This window comes from Oncorhynchus mykiss, chromosome 10 (genome assembly GCF_057628025.1).
Source record: "Oncorhynchus mykiss isolate SJ-2025 chromosome 10, ASM5762802v1, whole genome shotgun sequence".
Taxonomy (NCBI): Eukaryota; Metazoa; Chordata; class Actinopteri; order Salmoniformes; family Salmonidae; genus Oncorhynchus; species Oncorhynchus mykiss.
In genome coordinates, this window is record NC_143031.1 from 30,129,753 (window position 1) to 30,151,918 (window position 22,166).

General features: G+C 45.0%; 1 protein-coding gene across 2 annotated transcripts in view; it reads left to right on the forward strand.

The window, feature by feature from the left end:
• LOC110533619 (protein FAM222B) overlaps positions 1-22,166 on the forward strand; it is a 59,359-nt gene that overhangs the window by 25,557 nt on the left and 11,636 nt on the right. For both annotated transcript variants that reach the window (XM_021618019.3, XM_021618018.3), the window contains exon 2: positions 21,310-21,437. In XM_021618019.3, the coding sequence (XP_021473694.3) occupies positions 21,356-21,437 (82 nt within the window). In that variant the 5' untranslated portion in view covers positions 21,310-21,355. The remainder of the gene's footprint in view (positions 1-21,309; positions 21,438-22,166) is intronic.

The following is a 22,166-nucleotide window of genomic DNA, read 5'->3' on the forward strand; positions in this document are numbered from 1 at the left end:
GTAAAGCTGAGATAGATCAAGTGATGACTGGGAGGGAAGGGGAGTGACCTGGAAGAAATTGTGATACTTGACATGAACATCAAGAGGGCGGGGTTGAGACATTAGGGAGATATAATATTGATTATAGGGCTGGGCGATATGGCCAAAATGTCATGACAATATTTTCTTATTTAATGTTTCTGAATGATAAAAGTTATAAAACTTACATTTTTTATGAGTAGTGCATGACCCTAGGATGGCAAGTGTTTTTAATGGGCTTTCCCATTAATACATTTGCTAAAATGTCAAAACACCTGCTTTGTCATTATGGGGTATTGTGTGTAGATTAATGAGTGGGGAAAAATAATTTAATCAATTTTAGAATAATGCTGTAACGTAACAATGTGGGAAAAGTGAAGGGGTCTGAATACTTTCCAAATGCATTGTATAACTTGGAATAAAGTGACAGATGGTAAACCGTAGCAGCAGCATATGTGAGTCAAAGTTAGTGCAAAAATCAATGCAGATAGTCCTGGTAGCTATTTGGTATTAGCAGTCTTATGGCTTGAGGTTAGAAGCTGTTCAGGGTCCCTTTGGTTCCAGACTTGATGTATCGCTTGCCATGTGGAATCAAAGAACAGTCTATGACTTGGGTGGCTGGAGTCTTTGAAAATGTTTAGGGCCTTCCTCTGACACAGCCTAGTATAGATGTCCTGGATGGCAGAGAACTGACTGGGGGCGTCCCGTCAGGAAGTGGTGTCTGGGATGATGGTGTTAATGTGACTTTCAAAGTCTTTCATGGCTTCAAATGTGAACGCTACGGGGTGATAGTCATTTAGACAGGTTACCTTGGCGTTCTTGGGCACGAACTATGGTGGTCTGCTTGAAATATGTAGGTATTACCGACTGTTTTAGGGTGAGGTAAAAAAAAAAAAAAATCTCGGTGAAGACACTTGCCAGCTGGTCAGCGCATGGTCGGAGTACAGGTCCTGGTAATCCGTCTGGCTCTGCGGACTTGTGAATGTTTACCAGCTTAAAGGTTTTACTCACTTCGGCTAAGGAAAGGGTGATCACACAGTCATCCAGAACAGCTGGTACTGCCATGCAGGGTTCAGTGTTGCTTGCCACAAAGCACGCATAGAAAGCAGTTAGCTCGTCTGGTAGGCTCGTGCCACTCGGTTTCCCTTTGTAATCCGTGATAGTTTGCAAGCCCTGCCACATCCGATGAGCGTCAGCGCCGGTGGAGTAGGATTAGATCTTAGTCCTGTATTGACACTTTGGTTCTTTGATGGCTTGTCGGAGGGTGTAGCAGGATTTATTATAAGTGTCCGGGTTAGTGACCCACTCCTTGAAAGCTGTAGCTCTAGCCTTTAGCTCTGTATCAAAATACCTTTTTATAGACGGTATTGTGAATATCCATACTGGAATAACTTAAAAGACGATATATCAGAGTGGCGAGCAGTCTAAGGCACTGCATTGCAGTGTTGCGGCGTCACTACAGCCTGGGGTTTGATCCCAGGCTGTGTTACAACCGGCTGGGACTGGGAGTCCCATATGGCGGCGCATAATTGGCCCAGCGTTGTCCAGGTTAGGGTAGGGTTTGGCAGGGGGGGGCTTTACTTGGCTCATTGCGCTCTGGTGACTCCTTGTGGCGGGCTGGGTGCCTGCAAGCTGACTTCGATCATCAGTTGAACTGTGTTTCTTCCGACACATTGGTGCAGCTTCTGGGTTAAGCGAGCAGGTGTTAAGAAGTGCCGTTTGGCCGGTCATGTTTAGGAGGATGCATGACTCAACCTTCACCTCTCCTGGGCCCGTTGGGAAGTTGCAGAGATGATCAGAATTGGATTGCAATTGGATATCACGAAAAAATAGACAATATATTGCCAGGCCCTGATATCGATGATCAATTTAGTATTTTTATTGTTTTAATGAATCACTAAAACTGAGTTGACCTGGCTGGCTGTGATCCTGGTCTTGAGTTCAGAAAAACAGCAAGTGATTTGGTGTAGGCCTGCTTAGTTACTGAAATGTGACGCTGGCTTGGATTTTTTTCAGGTCTAAGGGTGGCTTTGGGTAATTGGTTAATTTACCTAGTCCCTAATCCCCATCCTTGACAGTGTGGTAGTGTGCCATATATCAAATACCCAGTTCCATTGGTCATCACTCCATGGATGAGAGACTGAGGTCGTGTACCACTATTGAGCTAGACCTATATCCTAGCCACTCATTTCTAAACAAGAAAATAAACTGAACAAAACAAAAAAAATGAATGGTCAATGTTTTTGTTTCTCCTGTTGTTTTTGTTTAAAGCTAAAACACTGGCTATGGAAAGTTTTGCATGAGTAGAAAGGATTTTTTGTTGTTACCCTTTGTAATCTTAGGCCTGGGCGTAGTTGAAAGTATGAAAGAGCTAAGTGTATCATGGCCGTCGTGTTCTCTTAAGTGATAAAGCGATTATCTAAGCCGACAGGGAGCTAGTGTTTCTGTGGGCCTGATTGAGCAGTCAGGGGCTCAGCCTGAAGTTCAGAGCAGAGGCATGTAGGTCCACAGTGCTGAGTGCTGGGCTGGGTGAGGGTGCAGTGGAGACAGCCAAGGCAGAGTGAGAGAGCTGGGGAGGTGAGTGGTGGTCAGTGCTATGGCACTTCGATGTGACCTGCTTAGTTTATCATCCGTAGCACCTCTCAAGCTTGGTGTGTGTCATCATGTCTGTGTGTTGGCGAGAGCCACTCAGAATAGAGGCCTTTATACAGCTTAAACCTCTGATCCTCTTAGAGCCCATTGTTGCCTATTAGTGAATGGTATCTCCATGCCTTGAGAAATGGCCAAATGACATTCTTCCTGTCATAAAAAGGACCTGAGGTTTTGTTGTGAAAAGGGGCTGAAAAGGTAAATTGACCTTCACAGTCTAATCTTGCACATGTCATTCAATGGATGTTTGTGTCCAAAAACGGTCCTGGGCAATATATTGAATGAATTTCAATTTACGTTTTAGCGTGATATTCCAAATGCCTGTATCACAAGAATCAAGGTTTTGTTATTTTTCTTTTTTTATGAGGGATTGTCTGCTTGTTCTAGTGTTGTATTTTTGGTCTCGACTCATTCGCTCCTCAGTGCTGTTTACACCAGAGATCAGTATATAATGACCAGATGCACGTCTCCGCCCTAACAATGGGAGTTGTTGTTCCAAAGGCGGGAAGGCAGGCGACAAGCTTAGGTCCAAAATAAGCCCATAGAAACGCATTGGCCTTATTTTGGGCAGATTTTAGCGAGAGTGAAACCTCTTGAGGTTTGGTCCAACAGAATGGGTCATATGGACACCGTAACACATTGAGACGTTGTTTTACTGTAATAGAGGAGACGTTAACCTTTCTAATGATACCCTTTTTATGTCTCAACTACTCAAATTGCGAGCAGAACAGACACTACTAAAACAGGAGTATCAATGACCATTGATTCTGGAAAATGACTGCTCAGTTTGTCACACGCTGCATTGGGGTGCCACATACCGCTGGCAGCATATTAGCCAAAGACTATTATACTAGCGGTCTAGTTTGTGTTTTAGAAATGTGTAATAAGCATGAAACACAATTTTATTTAAGGAATTGGCAGCTTGTTCTCATTCTGAGATAAGGTAGGCCACTTCATTTCAACATCTGAACAAAGTGGACATGCTAGCATACTGTTCAAACAGTTGGAGACAGACAGAACGGTGTGTTCATAACAATTCAACTGTTCAACCTTGTTGGCTAGCAAATAGATCCAAATTGGCTAAACTTGAAATATAATCTCTAGCGCGTGGGCTTGAGAGATTGTTTATGAGACCTGTGTTAATTTTCTATAGCCTATTGCCTGCTACAAGAAGTTAGTCATTATTAGTGAATGTGCATTATGCACAGTTCTAGTTAAACTTAAACAAAAAAGGGCATTTTCATAGATTTGAAAGCCTGTTCGGTGATTGTTGCAAAAACAAAAGCATGTTTGATCAAATAATGTAGTTATTAGTTGGTATTATGGTTGTGGAAGGCATATATTTAGTCTAGGTATAACTTCATAATCCCTGAATTCATCTGACCTGCTAGAGCTTCCCTGGTCAGAAACATCTAGGAGCAACAACGGCTCAGCCACAAAGTGGCAAGCCACTCAAGCTCTCAGAACAGGACTGCAGAGTGCTGAAGTGTTTAGCATGTAAAAATTGTCTGTCCTCTGTTGCAACACTCACTACCGAGTTCCAAACTGTCTCTGGAGCTCCATAAAATGGGTTTACATGGCCGAGCGGCCGCACACAAGCTTAAGATCACCGTGTGCAATGCCAAGCATTGGCTGTAGTGGTGTAAAGTTTGCTGCCATTGGACTCTGGAGCAGTGGAAATGTGTTCTCTGGACTGATGAATCACGCTTCACCATCTGGCAGTCCGACGGACAAATCTGGGATTGGCGGATGCTAGGACAACGCTACCTGCCCCATTGCATAGTGCCAACTGTAAAGTTTGGTAGAGGGGCATTTTGTGTTAATGTTCTGGGGCTGTTTTTCACGGTTCAGGCTAGGCCCCTTAGTTCCATCGCTACAGCATCTATGACATTCTAGATGGTTCTGTGCTTCCAAATGCGTGGCAACAGTTTGGGGAAGGCCCTTTCTTGTTTCTGCATGACAATGCCCCAGTGCACAAAGCAATGTTCATACAGAGTTGATTTGTTGAAGAACTTGACTGGCCTGCACAGAGCCCTGACCTCAACCCCATTGGACACCTTTGGGATGAATTGGAACTTCGACTGCGAGCCATACCTAATCGCCCAACATCAGTGCCCGACCTCACTAATGCTCTTGTGGCGGAATGGAAGCAAGTCCCCACAGCAATGTTCCCACATCTAATTAAAAGCCTTCCCAGAAGATTGGAGGCTGTTATAGCAGCAAAGGGAGAACCAACTCCATATTGATGCCCATGATTTTGGTGTCCACTTACTTTTGGTCATGTAGTGTATTTCGTGAATCGCCCATACATTAAAAATAAAACTTGATATGATTTTAAGGCCATATCGGCCAGCCCTTTATCGGCCAGCCCTTTGTCCAACTCAGGAAAAAACTGTCATTCTCTTTCTCGCTTATATGAGGAAAGCAGCCATGGCAGCCAGGCTTAAGGAAATACAACCATGTAAAAGTTGCAGTACTAGCAACGGTTGTCGGTCAGACTGAGCAGTAAAAACCAACTGTCTCTTTTCATCCAAACTCCACTTTAAACAAGTCCCACTGTAGATGCACTGAGCTGAATTGCCATTCCAGACAGGCGTTGTGTTCTGTCTGACATCTGCAGTGTCCAAACACCAGAACCCAGTCAGCGACTGAACCCCCTGTACATAGACTGGTGGCTTTAGCAGCCTCTGTCCTTTAGTGCCTCTGTCTGCTCTGCACTGCATGCTGAAATGGGCTACTGCCTGAATTACTGCCTGAAATGAGCACTGGGGTGAAATGCACTGCACTAGTAGTAGGCCCTATAGATGTAGTAAACAAGGGTGCTACTCCGTGCTCTGCTATAACTCTGCTCAGCTTATGTTGTTTATCTCCTCTAGTCCCAGTATTTGTCCTTTTCAGCTGGCTGCATTTCCTTGAATGTGCAGGTGTGTTTGTGTTTCTGTGGGATGGAATTTGGCTTGCTGTAATTACAGTTCATAGGTGGTCAGTGTTGATGTAGTCTGCTAGGCTAAGCAGCAGCAACATGACATGACTACCAGAAATGCCAGCCAGGGAAATTACCCAGGAAACTACGAATCTATTCCATTTATTTGGATTCAAATCGAGGCAAGCAATCCGATTGTATTCAAGTGGTGTCGTTTCCATATTAGAAAATGTTTTAGATCTGCTTTATCTCTTGCAATGAGCAGCTTAACTGGGCATAACAAATCATTATGTGATGTGTTTCTTAATATGCCATGTTTCGCTCTTTTAGTTTAGAGTTGTATTGCCTTTGAGAAGGTTAGGCTAGATTACATTTTCCTGACTAACCACCATGCATATGAGCCACTTTTTGTGTAGCTTAAATGGTCTTCACAGATAGAACTGGGCCATAGAGAGCAGCATTTTAGCCTTGTAGCTAGACCCTGGGCCTAGGTCCTTTTGAAAGGGATTTTGCTTCCTGTTTTAGCAGCATAATGCCACCTGTAAAATGGTTAAGATGGGTTCAGACCTCTTGTGAGAGAGTCTCTTGTCAGTGACCCCATTTATTGTGAGGAGTTGGCTGAGCTGGAGTTGTGGAGTGACACAGAACATGCCACGGGGGGGAAAAAAGGCAGTAACGTTGTTTTGACTCCTTTTGTCTGACATCTTTCAGCAATCAATGATTGACATATCTCTTGCCATTTCCCTTCTTTGTGTGCGGCTGCTGAGTTCTGGAGCGAGTTATGAAATTGTCCATTACCTCCGCCGTGTATGTGTGGCCTATTTGCTCACAAAGGGGGCTGTTTACAAAGGAAGCTTTGACTTGGAGCAGAGAAATGTAAACTTTTATCATGTAACTGCATAGCGGCCACTGCACAACCTTTTTGTATTACTCACATTTAGAAAATGGCCCTAGAAAAGAAGTAAGTACGTTCACATCATTCAGCAGCGGGATGCTGTGGATTGAGATGGAGGCTCACTGGGGTTGGAATCTGAAAGGCCGGGGCCATGTTTTAAAGTGCTTGTGCAAGCCTGAATGAGTGTATGGTGTGCTCAGTTGTGCGTGTGTGCTCAGTCACAGGGAATCATCCGTCTTCCTGTATTTGACGTCCCAGTGTCTCGTTGCACGGGTTGGCAGGCGTGTCAGCTTTCTGTAATTAATAGTAAATAGCCCCCTGCACTCACCCCATCAGGGACCAGGTGCTGCTGAAACCTAGCTACACCAACCCCACCAGCCGACCGGGGATGGAGGGATAGAGGAGAGCAGATAGGCAGTGTCTCACTCCACAGGGATGTGTTTCACAGCTATACCGAAGAAAATTCAAAATGTCAATTGCTGTCTCTCCCTCACCACCAGTCCACCACCACCTCTCATCCATCTCCATTATTGTGTGAGCTATACACACACACAGGTTAGACATGGTGCAGGCCCAGTCCTAAATCAGACAAAAATATGTGAAAAGATAAGTTTGTCTTCTGTGTTTTTGACAGTAGGCCTAACTCTTGCACCAGTTTATTTTCACGGTGTGAAGTTGATACATAGATTTTTCTCCTTAACATTTTGTTGTCTTTAGTTAGGCCTGCTTTGTGACAAACATTGATAGTCCCACTCCACTGTGTGTCTGTTTTTACTTTTATATAGAGCGAAAAATTAGGCTAGACAGGCTCCTGTCCTATAGGGAGATTTTGATTTAGCCAACACACACACACACACACACCACTCACACAATCATTAGGGCTTTGATCAACGGCATTGTGAACGCAGAAAGGGAAAAAGACTGTCATATTCCTGATCTAATTACTGTGAGAATTCAGTTTAGCCTAGCTGCCTGTAATGTGTGATTTAACCTCTTGTCAGGTGCTATTAACCTCTCTGGGATATGTGGGACCGTAGCGTCCCACCTCGCCAACAGCCAGTGAAAGTGCAGGGCACCAAATTCAAAACAACAAAAATCTCATAATTAAAACTCCTCAAGCATACAAGTATTTTACACCATTTTAAAGATGAAATTCTCGTTAATCCAGCCACAGTGTCTGATTTAAAAAAAAATGCTTTACAGAGAAAGCACCACAAACAATTGTTAGGTCACCACCAACTCACAGGAAAACACAGCCATTTCTCCAGCCAAAGAGAGGAGTCACAAAAAGCACAAATAGAGAAAATTAATCACTAACCTTTTGATCTTCATCAGATGACACTCATAGGACTTCATGTTACACAATACATGTATGTTTTGTTCAATAAAGTGCATATTTATATAAAAAAAATCTCATTTTTACATTGGTTCAGTAGTTCTAAAACATGCAGGGATTGTGCAGAGAGCCACATCTATTTACAGAAATACTCATTATAAATGTTGATATTCAAGTGTTATACATGGAATTAGAGATACACTTTTCCTTAATGCAACCGCTGTGTCATATTTCAAAAAAACTTTACGGAAAAACCAAACCATGCAATAATCTGGGTACGGCGTTCAGACAACAAAACAGCCAAAAATATATCTGCCATATTGGGTAGTCAACATTAGTCAGAAATAGCATTATAAATATTCACTTACCTTTGATGATCTTCATCAGAATGCACTCCCAGGAATCGCAGTTCCACAATAAATGTTTGTTTTGTTCGATAATGTCCATAATTTATGTCCAAATAGCTACTTTTGTTATGGCGTTTGGTAAACAAATCCAAAAGCGCATTCAGGTCCAGCCGAACGTTGGACAAAAAGTTCCGTTACAGCCCGTAGAAACTTGTCAAACTAAGTATAGAATCAATCTTTGGGATGTTTTTATCATAAATCTTCAATAATGTTCCAACCGGAGAATTCCTATGTCTGTAGAAAAGCAATGGAACGAGAGCTAACTCTCTCGTGACCGCGCCTCAGAGCCTGTGGCAATCTGCCAGACACCCGGCTCATTCCTCTCTCATTCGGTCCCACTTCACAGTAGAAGCCTGAAACAACGTTCTAAAGACTGTTGACGTCTAGTGGAAGCCTTAAGAAGTGCAACAACCAATATCCCACTGTATCTACAATAGGGTCTGAGTTAAAAAAAACTACAAGCCTCAGATTTCCCACTTCCTGGTTGAATTCTTCTCAGGTTTTCACCTGCCATATGAGTTCTGTTATACTCAGACATCATTCAAACAGTTTTAGAAACTTCAGAGTGTTTTCTATCCAATGCTACTAATAATATGCATATATTAGCATCTGGGACAGAGTAGCAGGCAGTTTACTGGGCACCTTATTCATCCAAGCTACTCAATACTGCCCCCTTGTCACCAAGAAGTTAAAGGAAGCTGGGTTAATATTTCTGGCAACCTTCTTTCCACTCATGGAGGAGTGCCTGGTTTAAATGCCCTACTACTCCCGTGAAGCCAGCAGGAAGCGTCATACCACTGTGGTATGTATGAGCTAAACCATGATGGGACTGTTGACTGACTTTCTACTGCTACCCAGTGTGTCTGCTCTTTTCTTCTCTGAAGGAATGGACTTTGATTGCTATTTGCTAGCGACAGCCGGTTTAGAAAGAACTCTCGCATGTGCATTTTGGCAAATAGTAGCTTGAACAACAAACCTGTCCTTTTGGCTTCTTCTCCACATTTCTCCCGAATGGACTGTTTTACAGCCCGCTTCTCACTCACTCATTCACTCACTTACGCTCTCTCTCACACTCACACACTATCACCACTCACACACTGTATCACCACTCACATACTGCAGCTAGATTAACTAATACATGAAATGTACAATTTGATGTTTGGGGTTAATCAAACAGTTAAACATTTTATGGATTTATTGGGATTAGTCTTGGCTGTGTGAAGTGCTGGGCTGAACCCATTCAACTCAGCCTGGGCCAGGTTTTTAGAGCAAAGGGCCATGGCCTCACTGCTTCCTAAGATAATCAAACACATAAACAAAACACTCCATCGCTTTTGAATACCAGCAGCACTTTATCTTGTTTTTAGATGAGGCATGCAGATTAAAGCTGCAAAATGTAACTTTTTGGGCGATCCAACCAAATTCATATCGAAATCTATCATTCTCATCAAAAGCAAGTATAAGAAGTGGAAGATCCCTTCTATGTGCGCTATTTCTATGCTTCCCGTTCTTAAGTTTAGTTTTTTAAAATCTTTATATATATATATATATATATATATATATATATATATATATACATATATATATATATATATACACACACACTTTCTTTTTTTTTCACTAATGTAAAAGAATCACCATAGAAACATGAATACAAAAACATAAAGGCAAAAGGCCCAGGGTTCAGGTTTTTTTGCATCTTTTACTTTCTGTTTTGTACACCAGCTGAAAATACAATATTTTTGGTTGTATAAAATATATTTCACAGCGGTTTAGATGGTACAACGATTCTCTGTACTCTTGAGTGCTTGTTTTGTGTCACAAACCGAAATTAGGGGAACTATTAGATTGCTATTAATTGCAGACCCTCTTTAAAGAACTTATTTGTTATGTATTTGTCACTCCATTTCATTCACTCCATCTATAATTGGTATGTTCTGAGTTTTAAAGCATATTTCCTTCAATTCTACACATTTTGCCATGACTTATCCTATCAGAGTGACTCAAACATTTAAAACTATATCTGGGGCCGCATGCCATGACAAAAATACTCCTGAATGTATCATTTGGGGAAGTTTTGATTCTCCCTTAGTTGCTAGTTGTTTGTTCCATTCATTTTTTCTACACACTTTATATCATTTAAGTTTACACTTTATTATTATTGTTATTTATTTTTACTGTTTGGACATCTGTTTGGACATCCCCATTATTCAGTGCTCCAGCTGAACAGATAGGTTCTTATGGATGTCTAGTCTGTTGCTAAGGCCAGCAGGCTGTGTAAGCCACCCTGCTAAATCACTCCTCACTAAATCACCTGTATCACTGCCTGCTGCCTGCCTCTCCCATGTGACAGAGAGGGAGCAGAACAGGGTATAACCGCTCAACCATCCACACCCTGCCCTGAGGATTATTTTACATTTACCCACAGTACCACCCATCCCATCTGTCTAGCTCTCTCTCTCTTCCCCCCCCCCCCCCCCCCCCCCCCATCTATTTCTCTACCCCCTCTACCTCGGTGTAGTGTGTGGGGGGCCAATGGATCTGCTCTTTAGATCCAAAAGGGCCCTGGCTAGCAGACCTCTTGAAGGTCTCAGGGTGGAGAGAGGGCCAGGCCAGCGCAGCTGTAATAGTGATGGGATGGCTAGAGCAAGCCATGTCTAATATTTGCTAAATAGTTGTGCATCAGTAGATTGACTTTGCATAGGTTTACACAGTCCTGTATAATCTGGTGTGTATTAGTGCCAGGTCAGATGGTGTTCATGACGACTGAGGCAGATTGACTTTACAGAAGCCTTGTACACACTGTCCTGTAGGCCAGGGGTATTCGTCCGGAGGTCTGTGCCCCCATGTATTGCAGGGGTTCTGCAAAAATATATTTAACAAATTCCAAAGTTTTATGAATATCGCTTGCAACAACAGAATAAAAACATTTTGAATTGCATACCTACAGTAGAAAACGGAGAATATCTTATTTCTAATTATGTAAACTTTATTTCTCAACTCTACCAAATGACACTCATTGGAGCCAATTACACACAGTGGAGTGTCTGACATAGGCTTTGAAAAAGCACCCGCGAATAAGCCACCAGTGAGGCAGGTGCTGCTGGTAAGCTTTTTTGACATGGACGTACAATTTTACCAACACATGGCTAACCTTTGTGTAACCAGCTAAACAACTGCTCTTAGCGAATGTGTTTGGAGTTAACTTTCCAGCTAATAGACTGTTTGTTTACACTTCCTCTTCTAATTATACGGTGGGGAGGTGGAAATAATGAAAACTACCAAATCTATTCATTTTAAAATGTTGATTACTTCTCCTTGCCATTATCATTCACCTGACGATAAGACAAGATGTACTAACATGATGGGGGTCGCCGGTTTGCCTGAGAGTTGGTCCCTGGGCAAGAAAAGGTTGAAGATGCCTGCTGTAGGCCTATATAAGGCTAATTAATATTATGTCGTTTGTGTGGTGGTGGTGTTCACTTCATGTCGACTTTGTTAAAGGTCATATGTCCTCTGAGACGCCCTGGTCGGGTCTGGGCGGTTCTAGCCAAGCCATATCTGAGATCCATTCATCATTAATCTGCTCCATCCAAAGTCCCCTCCTCCTTCAGCCCATGTCTGCTGTCTGCAATCTCAGCCTGATTGATGCCTCCAGCCTTATTGCAGAGGAAAGTGGGTCGATGGCGAAAAATTTGCTGCTGGGTACATTAATGTTGGGTTCAATTGCATAGACCTTTGAGCAGGCCTCATCAGTCTTTAACCATCGGACAGCTAGGGGAAAGGTGGCTGTGTGAGTTAGGTAGTTGGAGAGGGCATGATGCAAGAATGTGTGTGTGACTATCTGTGTGCGTGTGTTGCTCTTTATAACCATAACCGGCGTAGGCCTAGTTCTTTCAGAATAATATATCAATAAATATTCATCTGTTTTTTTACAATCAGGTATTTGCCATGCAGACCATGCTTCTTCCCCGCTATCCCCTCCCTCCTCTCCCAGTGAGTGGCAGGAGACAGACAGACTCTGTGGTGTGCTTTCGACAGATGGATAGATGGACAGTGCGGTATGCTTTGACCGGGGCTGCCGCTCTGAGCCTGGGAGGGCCAGATGTTCCCAGGCTAACACAGGGTTGAGATGTTTGCCATGCCGGCCCTGTGTTTGCCATGCCGGCCCTGTGTTTGCCATGCCGGCCCTGTGTTTGCCTGGCTCCCCTTTGAGAGAGCGGCTGGCTGGACAGGGGCTGGGGATGGCACCTGTCTGGGTGGGTGGCCTGCAGACACAAACACACACACAGGAGATGAAGGGGGAGATGACATCCCAAATGTGCGCTGCTCTCTCTGCTCCTGGCGACACCTTTAGAAACTCTGGGCCAGTGAGAATGATCTCTTTTATCCCAGACAGGCCCTGTGTGAGAGGCTCTGGCCCTCTGTGGGGCCCAGACTGAATGTCAGCGCTGCCATTGAGCTGACCTTACCTGCTGCTGTACATGGACAGAAAATATAATTGTTTCACCTTTTGGGTTGTATCGACCAGGAAATCCATTACATACAGGGGGAAAGGGTCAGGCATACAGGGAGGGCATGGCAGGCCTCTCACCACATTTTGGTGTGCATATCTGACTGTGTCTGTGTGTATTTAGGCTATGTGAGGTCAGTATAGTTTAATGGCACTGTGGATAAATGTCCTAGCCAGGCTGAGGGCGGCGTTCCTCTGCTCAGTGCTGTGGCTGCCTGCCTGCCTGCCTGCCTGCCTGCCTGCCTGCCTGCATGCCTCGTGGTTTGTGTGTTAAGTCCTTTTAGGATGATTTAACGGCCTTAGCTTTCCCACAGCTCAGACTACTGGAGCTCCTTTGACCCTCCTCCTACATCAAGCTGCCTGACACCCTGGTGCTGTGGCTGCTAATGCCCGAGTCCTCCTGTCCCCTCTTTTGCTCCCCTCCTACCTCTCCTCAATTAGAAATGTTATGCATAGAGACTACATTATTTCTTATACTTATAGAGGCATGTTTGTTCTACATAACATATTTCCATCTGAACGTTCCGCTACATTACATACACACCCCGGACTCACTTGCAGAGGGAATGGGAAATCACACTGGTCATGCAGGGAGTCATTATGCTGCTCAAGGCTCATCTTACAGCTGGCCAAGGGGTGTGTGTGTCCGTCTGTCCGAGGAACAGCTGCATTGATTTGGATCTGTTTGCTGAGCATTTGGAGCAGAAATGTGAGCCGTAGGAACACCTGGAGAGAGGGGGGTGTCAGGAGGCACTGTTCTACGTGTGCACACACACCACCCAATCTCTGATTCCTACGTGAAGGCAGCCTGGGATCCCAATCAGCAGCACTTTAAAAGCTTTCCTCTTTCTCCCTTTAATCGTAGGCTCAATTTGTCACTGGGGTGTCCAATTTCTGATAAGCGCCTGACAGAGTGAGAGGCAGAGGAGGTGGGGGGGAAGAGCAGCACAAAATGGATGCACCTGCTCACATATGAAATCAAGCCACTCCATCTTAATTTCTCTATGCTGCTGCGCCAGCCGGCCTGGAACAATGCTGTTGTGCATTAGCTCTGCTCTGTCCACACACACTCATGCTGGGTCTGAAAGGGAACCCTATGCCCTATAAAGTGCACTAGCTTTGACCAGGGCCCATTGGGTCAAAGAGAGTGCACTATATAGGGAATAGGGTGCCCTTTTGGACAGACTGAGTCAAGCCCATTTGAGACTTAACCATAATGGAGAGGCTGGGCTGCACAGTCATTTGGGCTGGGTCAATCTTTGGGGCCATGGGAGAAGGTGCTGGCTGGTATTAAACAGTTTTTCACTAGGTCTGACAGGTCAGAAAACACAAAACGCTGGCATCTGGCCCCCTCTAATCTCTCCTCCTGCTTGTGCACTCAATCAAACACTTATTTTAGACTTACTCACACACATTTTGAGGCAGAGACACACCGATTTCGAATCAGGCTACACAGCACGCACACATTTTACGCCACATTCACTCGCATATCAGGCAGGTAGCCTAGCGGTTAACAGTGTTGGGCAAGTAACCAAAAGGTTGCTGGTTCGACTCCCCGAGCCTACTACGTAGATGGAAAATCTGCTGGTGCCCTTGAGCAAGGCACTTAGCCCTATTTCGCTCCTGTAAGTCGCTCTGGATAAGAGCATCTGCTAAATTACTTAAATGTAAATCACACACACATTCAACATGGTATTGCTGAGAATTTACCCTGGGCGTAGCTGTAATTCCTTGCCTAACTGGCTGTGTGGTATGTTTCTCAGAGGCAGGCCCACACCACGACTGAAATATTAGTGCTTCTGAAACTTTAGTGTCCCTTCAGGGGCATCACAGCCTCCTGCTGATTTACAACCCACAGACACCAGGCAGGATTCTCACATTAACCCACCCTGCTGACCCTGTGCACTCACTCCCTCCCTCTTTTCTGTGGTATGGCTCGTCAATGTATAGGGTTCTAAAATGTTCCGTAACTTTCCCAGGTTTTCCAGAAATCCCAGTTTTGAAGATTCCTGGAATCAGGAGGAATTATGCAGGACATCTGGGAAACCTACTAGGATTTCTGGAAAACCTGTGAATTTGACCTGAATTTTGCAATGTGCTATCTGCAGATGTAGAATCGTTATATCTGCAGTAGTGCTGTTGCAAACAGTACATAGCTTGGTATAGGTGTCAGTCAACTCAACATGTGACTGTCTGGCTGCATTGTTGTCTCCTTTTGATAAAGAGCAAAACTCTATGGGATTTAGAAAGATAGAAAAGCGATAATGTTGCTCTTGTATGAGGACAACTAGGCCTTTCTCAGAGCTGTAGTGTGGTTAGCCTACCCCTGAGAGGGTATACTGTAGAGTAGGGACTCTCCTCTCCTGTGGCATGCAAGTCTCTCTCGGTTTAAGCGTGGAGCGGAGCGTCCGTAATTCCGTTTAAGCGTGGAGCGGAGCGTCCGTAATTCCGTTTAAGCGTGGAGCGGAGCGTCTGTAATTCGGTTTAAGCGAGGAGCGGAGCATCTGTAATTCGGTTTAAGCGAGGAGCGGAGCGTCCGTAATTCGGTTTAAGCGTGGAGCGGAGCGTCTGTAATTCGGTTTAAGCGAGGAGCGGAGTGTCCGTAATTTGGTTTAATCATGGAGCAGATTTAAAAAATGTCTGCAGTTGGCCTTCTCTCCCGCTCCATTGGGGGTGTCCCAGCTTGGTGTTACAATCTGTGTAATTGATGGCAAGACAACGAATGAGCCCATGCAACAGCACCGGAGACATTTTGATTTCTATGTTGGCTGTTGTTAAAAAAAAAAAGAGGAGTATAAGTTTGTAATTGCACAACAGCAAGACTTACAACTGAAGTATCTGATCATCAATAAATTAGAGAAAAAGCCATTTGTTTTTTAACACACCAGATTCTTATCAGGTAGGTCCTTGTTTAATAGCCCACGACAAGTTGTTGAACTGTTGAGCGCTTACAATAACCTACGTCAAAACCAAATAGTACATAGTCACAAAAGTACATGGAGTGTTTGTTTAAATGTTCCTTTTAAACAGAAAATGTATGGATTGAATTTGGAGTGGGGGAAAGAACTCTCCCTGAGCGATGAGGGGAATTTCCAACCGCTCAACTCCACTCACATACTCCGCTCCAAACCCTGCCAAGTGCTACTCTGTTAATTGCAGAGCAGGAAGAGTAATGGCCGCCACATATCCTTGCCACTGCTGTTTTTATAAAACTCCCCTGGCTGATTAATTTGAAAGGCAAGCAACTGAGTGTTTAATCAGATTTAGCGCCAGGTGTATTTAGAGTGTGACTAAATCAAAGGTAGAGCTTTTAGATGGTGTGTTTAAAAACCTACAGCGCTGGGGCGCTGCCCAGAGATCTTGCTGTGGTTTTTAATGCATGTCAACCATTGGGATTTCTCGTTAGTTCGTTTTTAGATTGTCACATCTCCGGAAGCGGTTGGTTTTCCCCTCACTGAGGCATGTCCTCTCCATCCCTCGGTCTGCTCTGTGGATGGATGTAGAGTAGATAGATGGGTAAATAAAGAAGTAGCCAGGCATCCTTCAGTTTGGATCTGCTCTGTTTTGGCAGCGCCGTCCACACATTTTACATCTGGTGTAAACACATCCGTCAAATGACACTAGTGGAAGGGACCAGGGAAATTGGTATTCCGGGCCAGCATGCAATGCATGCACCTCTGTCGGCTTCTTCAGACTAGTGCCTTAACTTTGAGCATGGACACACAGACACACACACTCCAGTCTCTCACCTCCCACATCAAGGAGCCATGAGTGCTCCTTACAGTGAGTACCCTAGACTAGAGTTGTGGTGAAATAGCCAGTGGCTGGACTAGACTGTCCATGGCTTACTGGCCCACGCTCATTCCTTTCAGCCCTTCAGTGGGTGTGTGTAATAATGACTATAGCCTCGGGATGTGATCAGGTCAGGACACCACCAGGTCATATCTCCTGACTCATAGTCACTCACTCTACCAGTCCACATGTGTCTGAAATGGCCGCCTATTCCCAATATAGTACACTAGTTTTGACCAGGGCCAATAGGAGACAGTGTGCCATTTCAGACACACCCCCAGCTAGATGACGCAACAAGATCTCATCGTTTCCCTTCGAAATTCAATGTATTATGGATGAATATCTGTCTTTTTGATGCATTAATTCCATGTGATTACTAGGTTAATTCCTCTTGGTTACAGGGTTAAAACAGAAACAACTCAAATGGTTAACAGTTTAGCCCTTCATTCTGAGTGGTTAGAGCTATGGTTTGGGGAAGGCTTAAAACAAAATAATAAAAAATGGCGCTCTAGGTGTCATCAGTGTTCATAGTATTCTCACGGCTTGCTAGAGCATTGTGGCTTGCTAGAGCATTGTGGTCTGCTGTAGCACAATGGTTTGCCGTAGTGCAACATTTTTTTTCAAGTGCAGAGGAAGTCATATATCGACGTTCTCAGGATCTTTTCAGATGTCCAAAATCACCGTCTGTTTCTAGTGACCAGCCTGGATGAGGATCCAGTCAGTACTCTGTTGGCTGACTGGCTAGGGGCAGGCCCAGAGGCTCTCATTCAGGCTAAAGATGAGAGCCACTGATGTTAAAGACTGACACAATGTGAAGATGAGGCCAATGGGGTGATGAGGGATCATACATTTTGTCCCCCCTCCCTTTCGTGTCATGACATCTCATCCTGTTAAGAGCTTCTGCTAACTGTAAAACAGACTTTTCCTCTGTGACACTCGGACAGTCCGAGAGTATCCAATTGCGGACTGAGCACTATTTTAGGTGGAGGCTGTCTGTCTGGCTCACTGGCGGGCTGCTGCTCCTCTTCCTCTCCTCCACCCCCCCCCCCCCCCCCTCACCTTTAATTAGAGAAGTGTCAGTTAATCTGTTACTCCCCCCTCCCCCTCAGCTCGGAGTAGCTCGCTCTCAGTTAACACCACCAATGCAATTTCCTTGTTTGACAGTTTGATTTTTGACACCTTTTGTGTTGCCTGTTTGGAAACATTACCATACTGAGACTCTCTCTCTCCTTTCTCACTGTATCTCTCTCCCCTCCCTCACTCATTTAAGTACACATACATTCTCTTTAGTTGCAAATAACATTCCAGATTGATGAGGGCTGGCATCTCTATGGTTGAAAAATATAAATGTCAGTCAGCCCAGACCAGGACTAAACACCTCAGGATCTGCTACAGTCATCAGGAACTCTTTTGTTTGAGAATGTCGAACACACACACACACACACACACACACAGTGGAACAGAACAGCACTGGCGTACATGCCTGTGGGCCCTGGGCTAGCAGCAGCACTGTTTCATTAAATCCTGTTCCGCCCTTACTGTTTGTACAACCCAGATGGGCTAATGAAGGCCACACTGATGTGAACAGTCAGTTCTGAGTAACATACACAAGAGCAGGCGAGGTCTTTTTTCATTTAGAATGTTCTGGTTCGGAATTCAGGGGTAAAAAGCTATTTTTTTTCTCTTTCTTTTCCCCCAGCATTCAGCTCTCCTCACTCGCAAAAGAAAAGTTATTTCATGCTAAGGATACAATGCATTTCTCCCAACAAGATTATTCATTGGCTCTATTATGGACACTATAACCTCAGGGTAAACGCAATTAGATAACAGCAGCACACAGCCTGCTCTGCTTTCTCCTCTCCTTCTCCCTCAGCCATTATCACAAACAATGGAACAACACAAAGGCTTAGCTTTCTTAATTGCTTTCGCCTTTAATTGGGAAAGACTGCTAAGGACTAGCTGTTAATGCAACCAACCAACCATACAGGGTTTTCTTCTCACCTTGTTTTTGTAACACGGTGGCATTTTTCGGAAGCATCTTTTCTAATGAGTTGCTTATTTTGATGCAGAACTCTTAATTTTCACGCGCACACACCTCATACCCACACGCCTCATACTTATACACCTCACACACCACATCACACACTCACGCATACACATACACACACTTGCATGCACTAGTTATCCCCTTCCATAGGCTACACTACAGTTGAACCCCGGTCTCTTTCAGCCCCTAAAGTATTGGGTTGTTTTTCTCTGAAATTTGCCCTATTGTACATTTCCTATGCTTCCTCCTGAATGTGTAACCAAGGCAGATTGCCCTGACGTGGGGAGGTATTGACCAAAGCAATCAGAGGCATGATTTATAGCTGGCTGGTGTCATTTTATAAATGGCCATCTCCTCTTCCACCCTCACACTGTTTTTTCTCCACAGATGGGAGAGTTGTTCTGCCCCTGAGAAATGGAGGAAAGTTAGCTTTTATCTCTTATCACTTCACTCTTATAAAAAGAGGCTCACCCAATGATTAGGATACTATTATAGATGTATATGAGTTGTGGTGGAGACTGCATCGTCATGGGGTCTCTAATGCCATGATGAAGGCACAAGGGGTGTCTGGGTCAGTCAGTGTTAGACACCTGGCTTAACTCCCCTGGCTGAGCCATGGCTCCACAAACATACTTCACGCGCAAGACCAGTAAGGATTGTAATCAACTGGATATACAGGTGCCTGCCTGGGTCACTGCAGAGTAAAGTCCACATCATACCAATCTAACCCACCTGGGTTTTACCCTGTGGGCAATTACGAATCGGTTGGAGTAGCAGAAGCCACACACACAGCACTGCTGCAGCATCTGATCTTTCATAGCGGTGCTAGAGAGAGTCTTACTGCACTGTCTGAGTGTATTGTTGAAAGAGCCTGTGTTTTATTTTCTGTCTGATGTGTGTTTGAAGTGGATGTATCATAGTGACTGGGTGGCTGTTAGGCCAGGGCCCCGTCTGTCTGTCTGGTTTCATCATCTCTTGCTGTTGTCTCTCTACCACTCTAAAGCAGAGTGTCAGCTGGAGCATTACCGTAGGCTGACCTTTGCTGCTGCGCTCCCCAGTTTTCTGACATTCAGGGGCGCTGTGGGGGAGGATGATTGTGTGTGTTTGTGGTAGATGCCTCTGGGTGTGTATAAAACAAACCAATCGAAAATTGGGATCTTGCTTTGACTGGTAACCCTCCCTTCCTCGTCTATATTCTACCCGTTTGCATTTGATGTGAGGTTGACTACCTCCACCCCAATGCCTTTGTGTTCTTGAAAACATTCTTGCTATCCTTGTTGAGAAACATTGGCACTAAGATGAATTGAGAGAGAAAAAGCTGAAAATCTCCCTTGCGGCTTTAAGACCGGCACTGAAATCCGCCGCATCACCCTGGCCGCACAGAACAAAACAGCAACAAATCCTTAGATCTGTGTGCTAGTAAGAGAGAGAGAGCACTCCTACCGCCCACTCCCCCCATCATTCCTCCCATAGCCACCCTTCCACAGGCCCCAACTGTCCTCCCTATGCCACCCCCGCCCAGCCAACCTCCCTGTCACTTCCAGCCCCCCTCCGACCCCATACCTCCCCACCCAGACCCCAAGGTGCAGCACAGACAGCTCCGTCTCGGGTATCTCTCTCTGTGTAACTGCCAGCTTCATTAAGGCTTGTTTTCTTTCCCCTTGCTGGGAGGATTTAAAAGAGCTGTCATCCTGACCTTTTTCAGCGCCTGTGTTTTTAAAGAGTTCATCTCACCCCCTCCTCTCCCTTCCCCTCTCTCTCCCCCCTCTACGGGGGACAGGCGCTTTTAAGCCGCCACCCTGCGGCAGACGGCCGTGCCAAGGTTGTTGGTGGGTAATTGCCTCCCTCATAACAACGCAGTGTGTGTGTGTGTGTGTGTGTGTGTGGTTTTTGTCTGTGCTCCGGTGTTTATTCTGATGCCACGCGGCAGTAAAGGAGAAGGGCACGGGGCAACGCACTCTGTCGACTTAATTTACTCCCTGACTGACCTTCCATGCTGATTAAGCAAGCATCTGTGGTATTTTGAATACTGTAAGTGAAGCAGACTGCAATTAAAGCTGTTCTCTCTCTACTGCTGCTGTTACCTCTGATTGTTACTCAGTGGCAACCTCTCTCACACACAGCTTCTCACTATTTAAAGTACCTTATTATTTTTTATTTTTCATACGGTTTGGTCTCTATTACTGTACTTTGTTTGACGTCCCCTAAATGTACCACTACACATGTTGTAGCGCTAGCCTCCTGGGACCTGGTTGGGGACCGTAGGATTGATGTGGTACTTACTGCCATGTTTCTGCTACTGCTCTCTGGAGTGGCTTCTTTGAGTGGAGTGCAACACACACACACATACACACACACACACACACACACACACACACACACACTCATATAAGGGTAATTAATTCCTCCTGCTAAGGTCTTGTAGAGTCAATGCACAGGTAGCAGCAGGGTCGTATCACCTGACCAACACAAGGGGGGGTGTGACTGAGTAATTTTCATCCTGCCTATGCATATTGACAGAATCTGCCCCATGTTGTACCACTAGCTGTTTGATGTTATAATTGAAGTGATTCACAACTGAGGGTTGTATTAGCCATCCCTGTGCTGCTCTATACTATTACTGTATTATCTCCATGTAGTATATGTGGACCTGCAGTTATGTCTGATTTCTGACCCCCTCCCTCCCTCCCCTCCTCTCTCTCCCCCCCCTCCTCTCTCTCCCCCTGTAGTGTGAGGAGGACCCAGTGTCCCATGTTGCATTAGTGTCTGTGTGAAATGCTGGCCTGTCTGCCAGGGCCAGGTGACCTCTCCCTCCAGCTTCTCTCACACACGCAGATGAACACTGGACTTCAGAAATGTAAGTGTCTGTACTCTACTCTCCTACACACACACACACCAGGTTGCTAAAATCCTTCTGTCCACCCACCCCACATCAGATGAACAGAGCTGCTGGGTGCTGACCTGGTTCTCTCTAACAGCCTTGTGTCAAAACCAAAAGAGATGACCGAGAAAGAAAGAGAGTGTTGTGCTCCAATACAATAGGATCACAATTCAGGGAGAAGTCAGGGGATGAGCCTGTACTAATAACTTGCTAGAGAACGTGCGCTCGCCCCCCTTCCCCCCTCTCCAGCACGTCCTTCCTGTCCTCCCCCTAAAGACCTGTCTCCCACAGGGATGCATTTCGGTGATAATAAGGAAGTCAATCTCGTTAGGATGAGAAACGAGGCGGACCAGGCAGCCAGTCAACATCCAGTCAACAGCCAGCCACCAGCACACTGAGCAGGATGTTTGTGTGTGAACAACATGCCCTTCTCTCACAGTCTCACCTGTCTCCACATGTGACACCACAAAACCCCACCCCTCCCTCTCTCCCCCACTTCCCCTGGGGTGAGGCTCTGGACATGTCACATACCTCTGATATACACATACACCATATGGATTATTAGGCGTCAGTCAATAGTTGTATATCGTTTCGGTGTTTGGCGTTATTGGATTCACTCCATAGATTCCTATAGTTTACTATCAAATAACGGTTACAGTGCCAAACATGAACCACCTAAAATGAATAACAGGACATACATGTTGT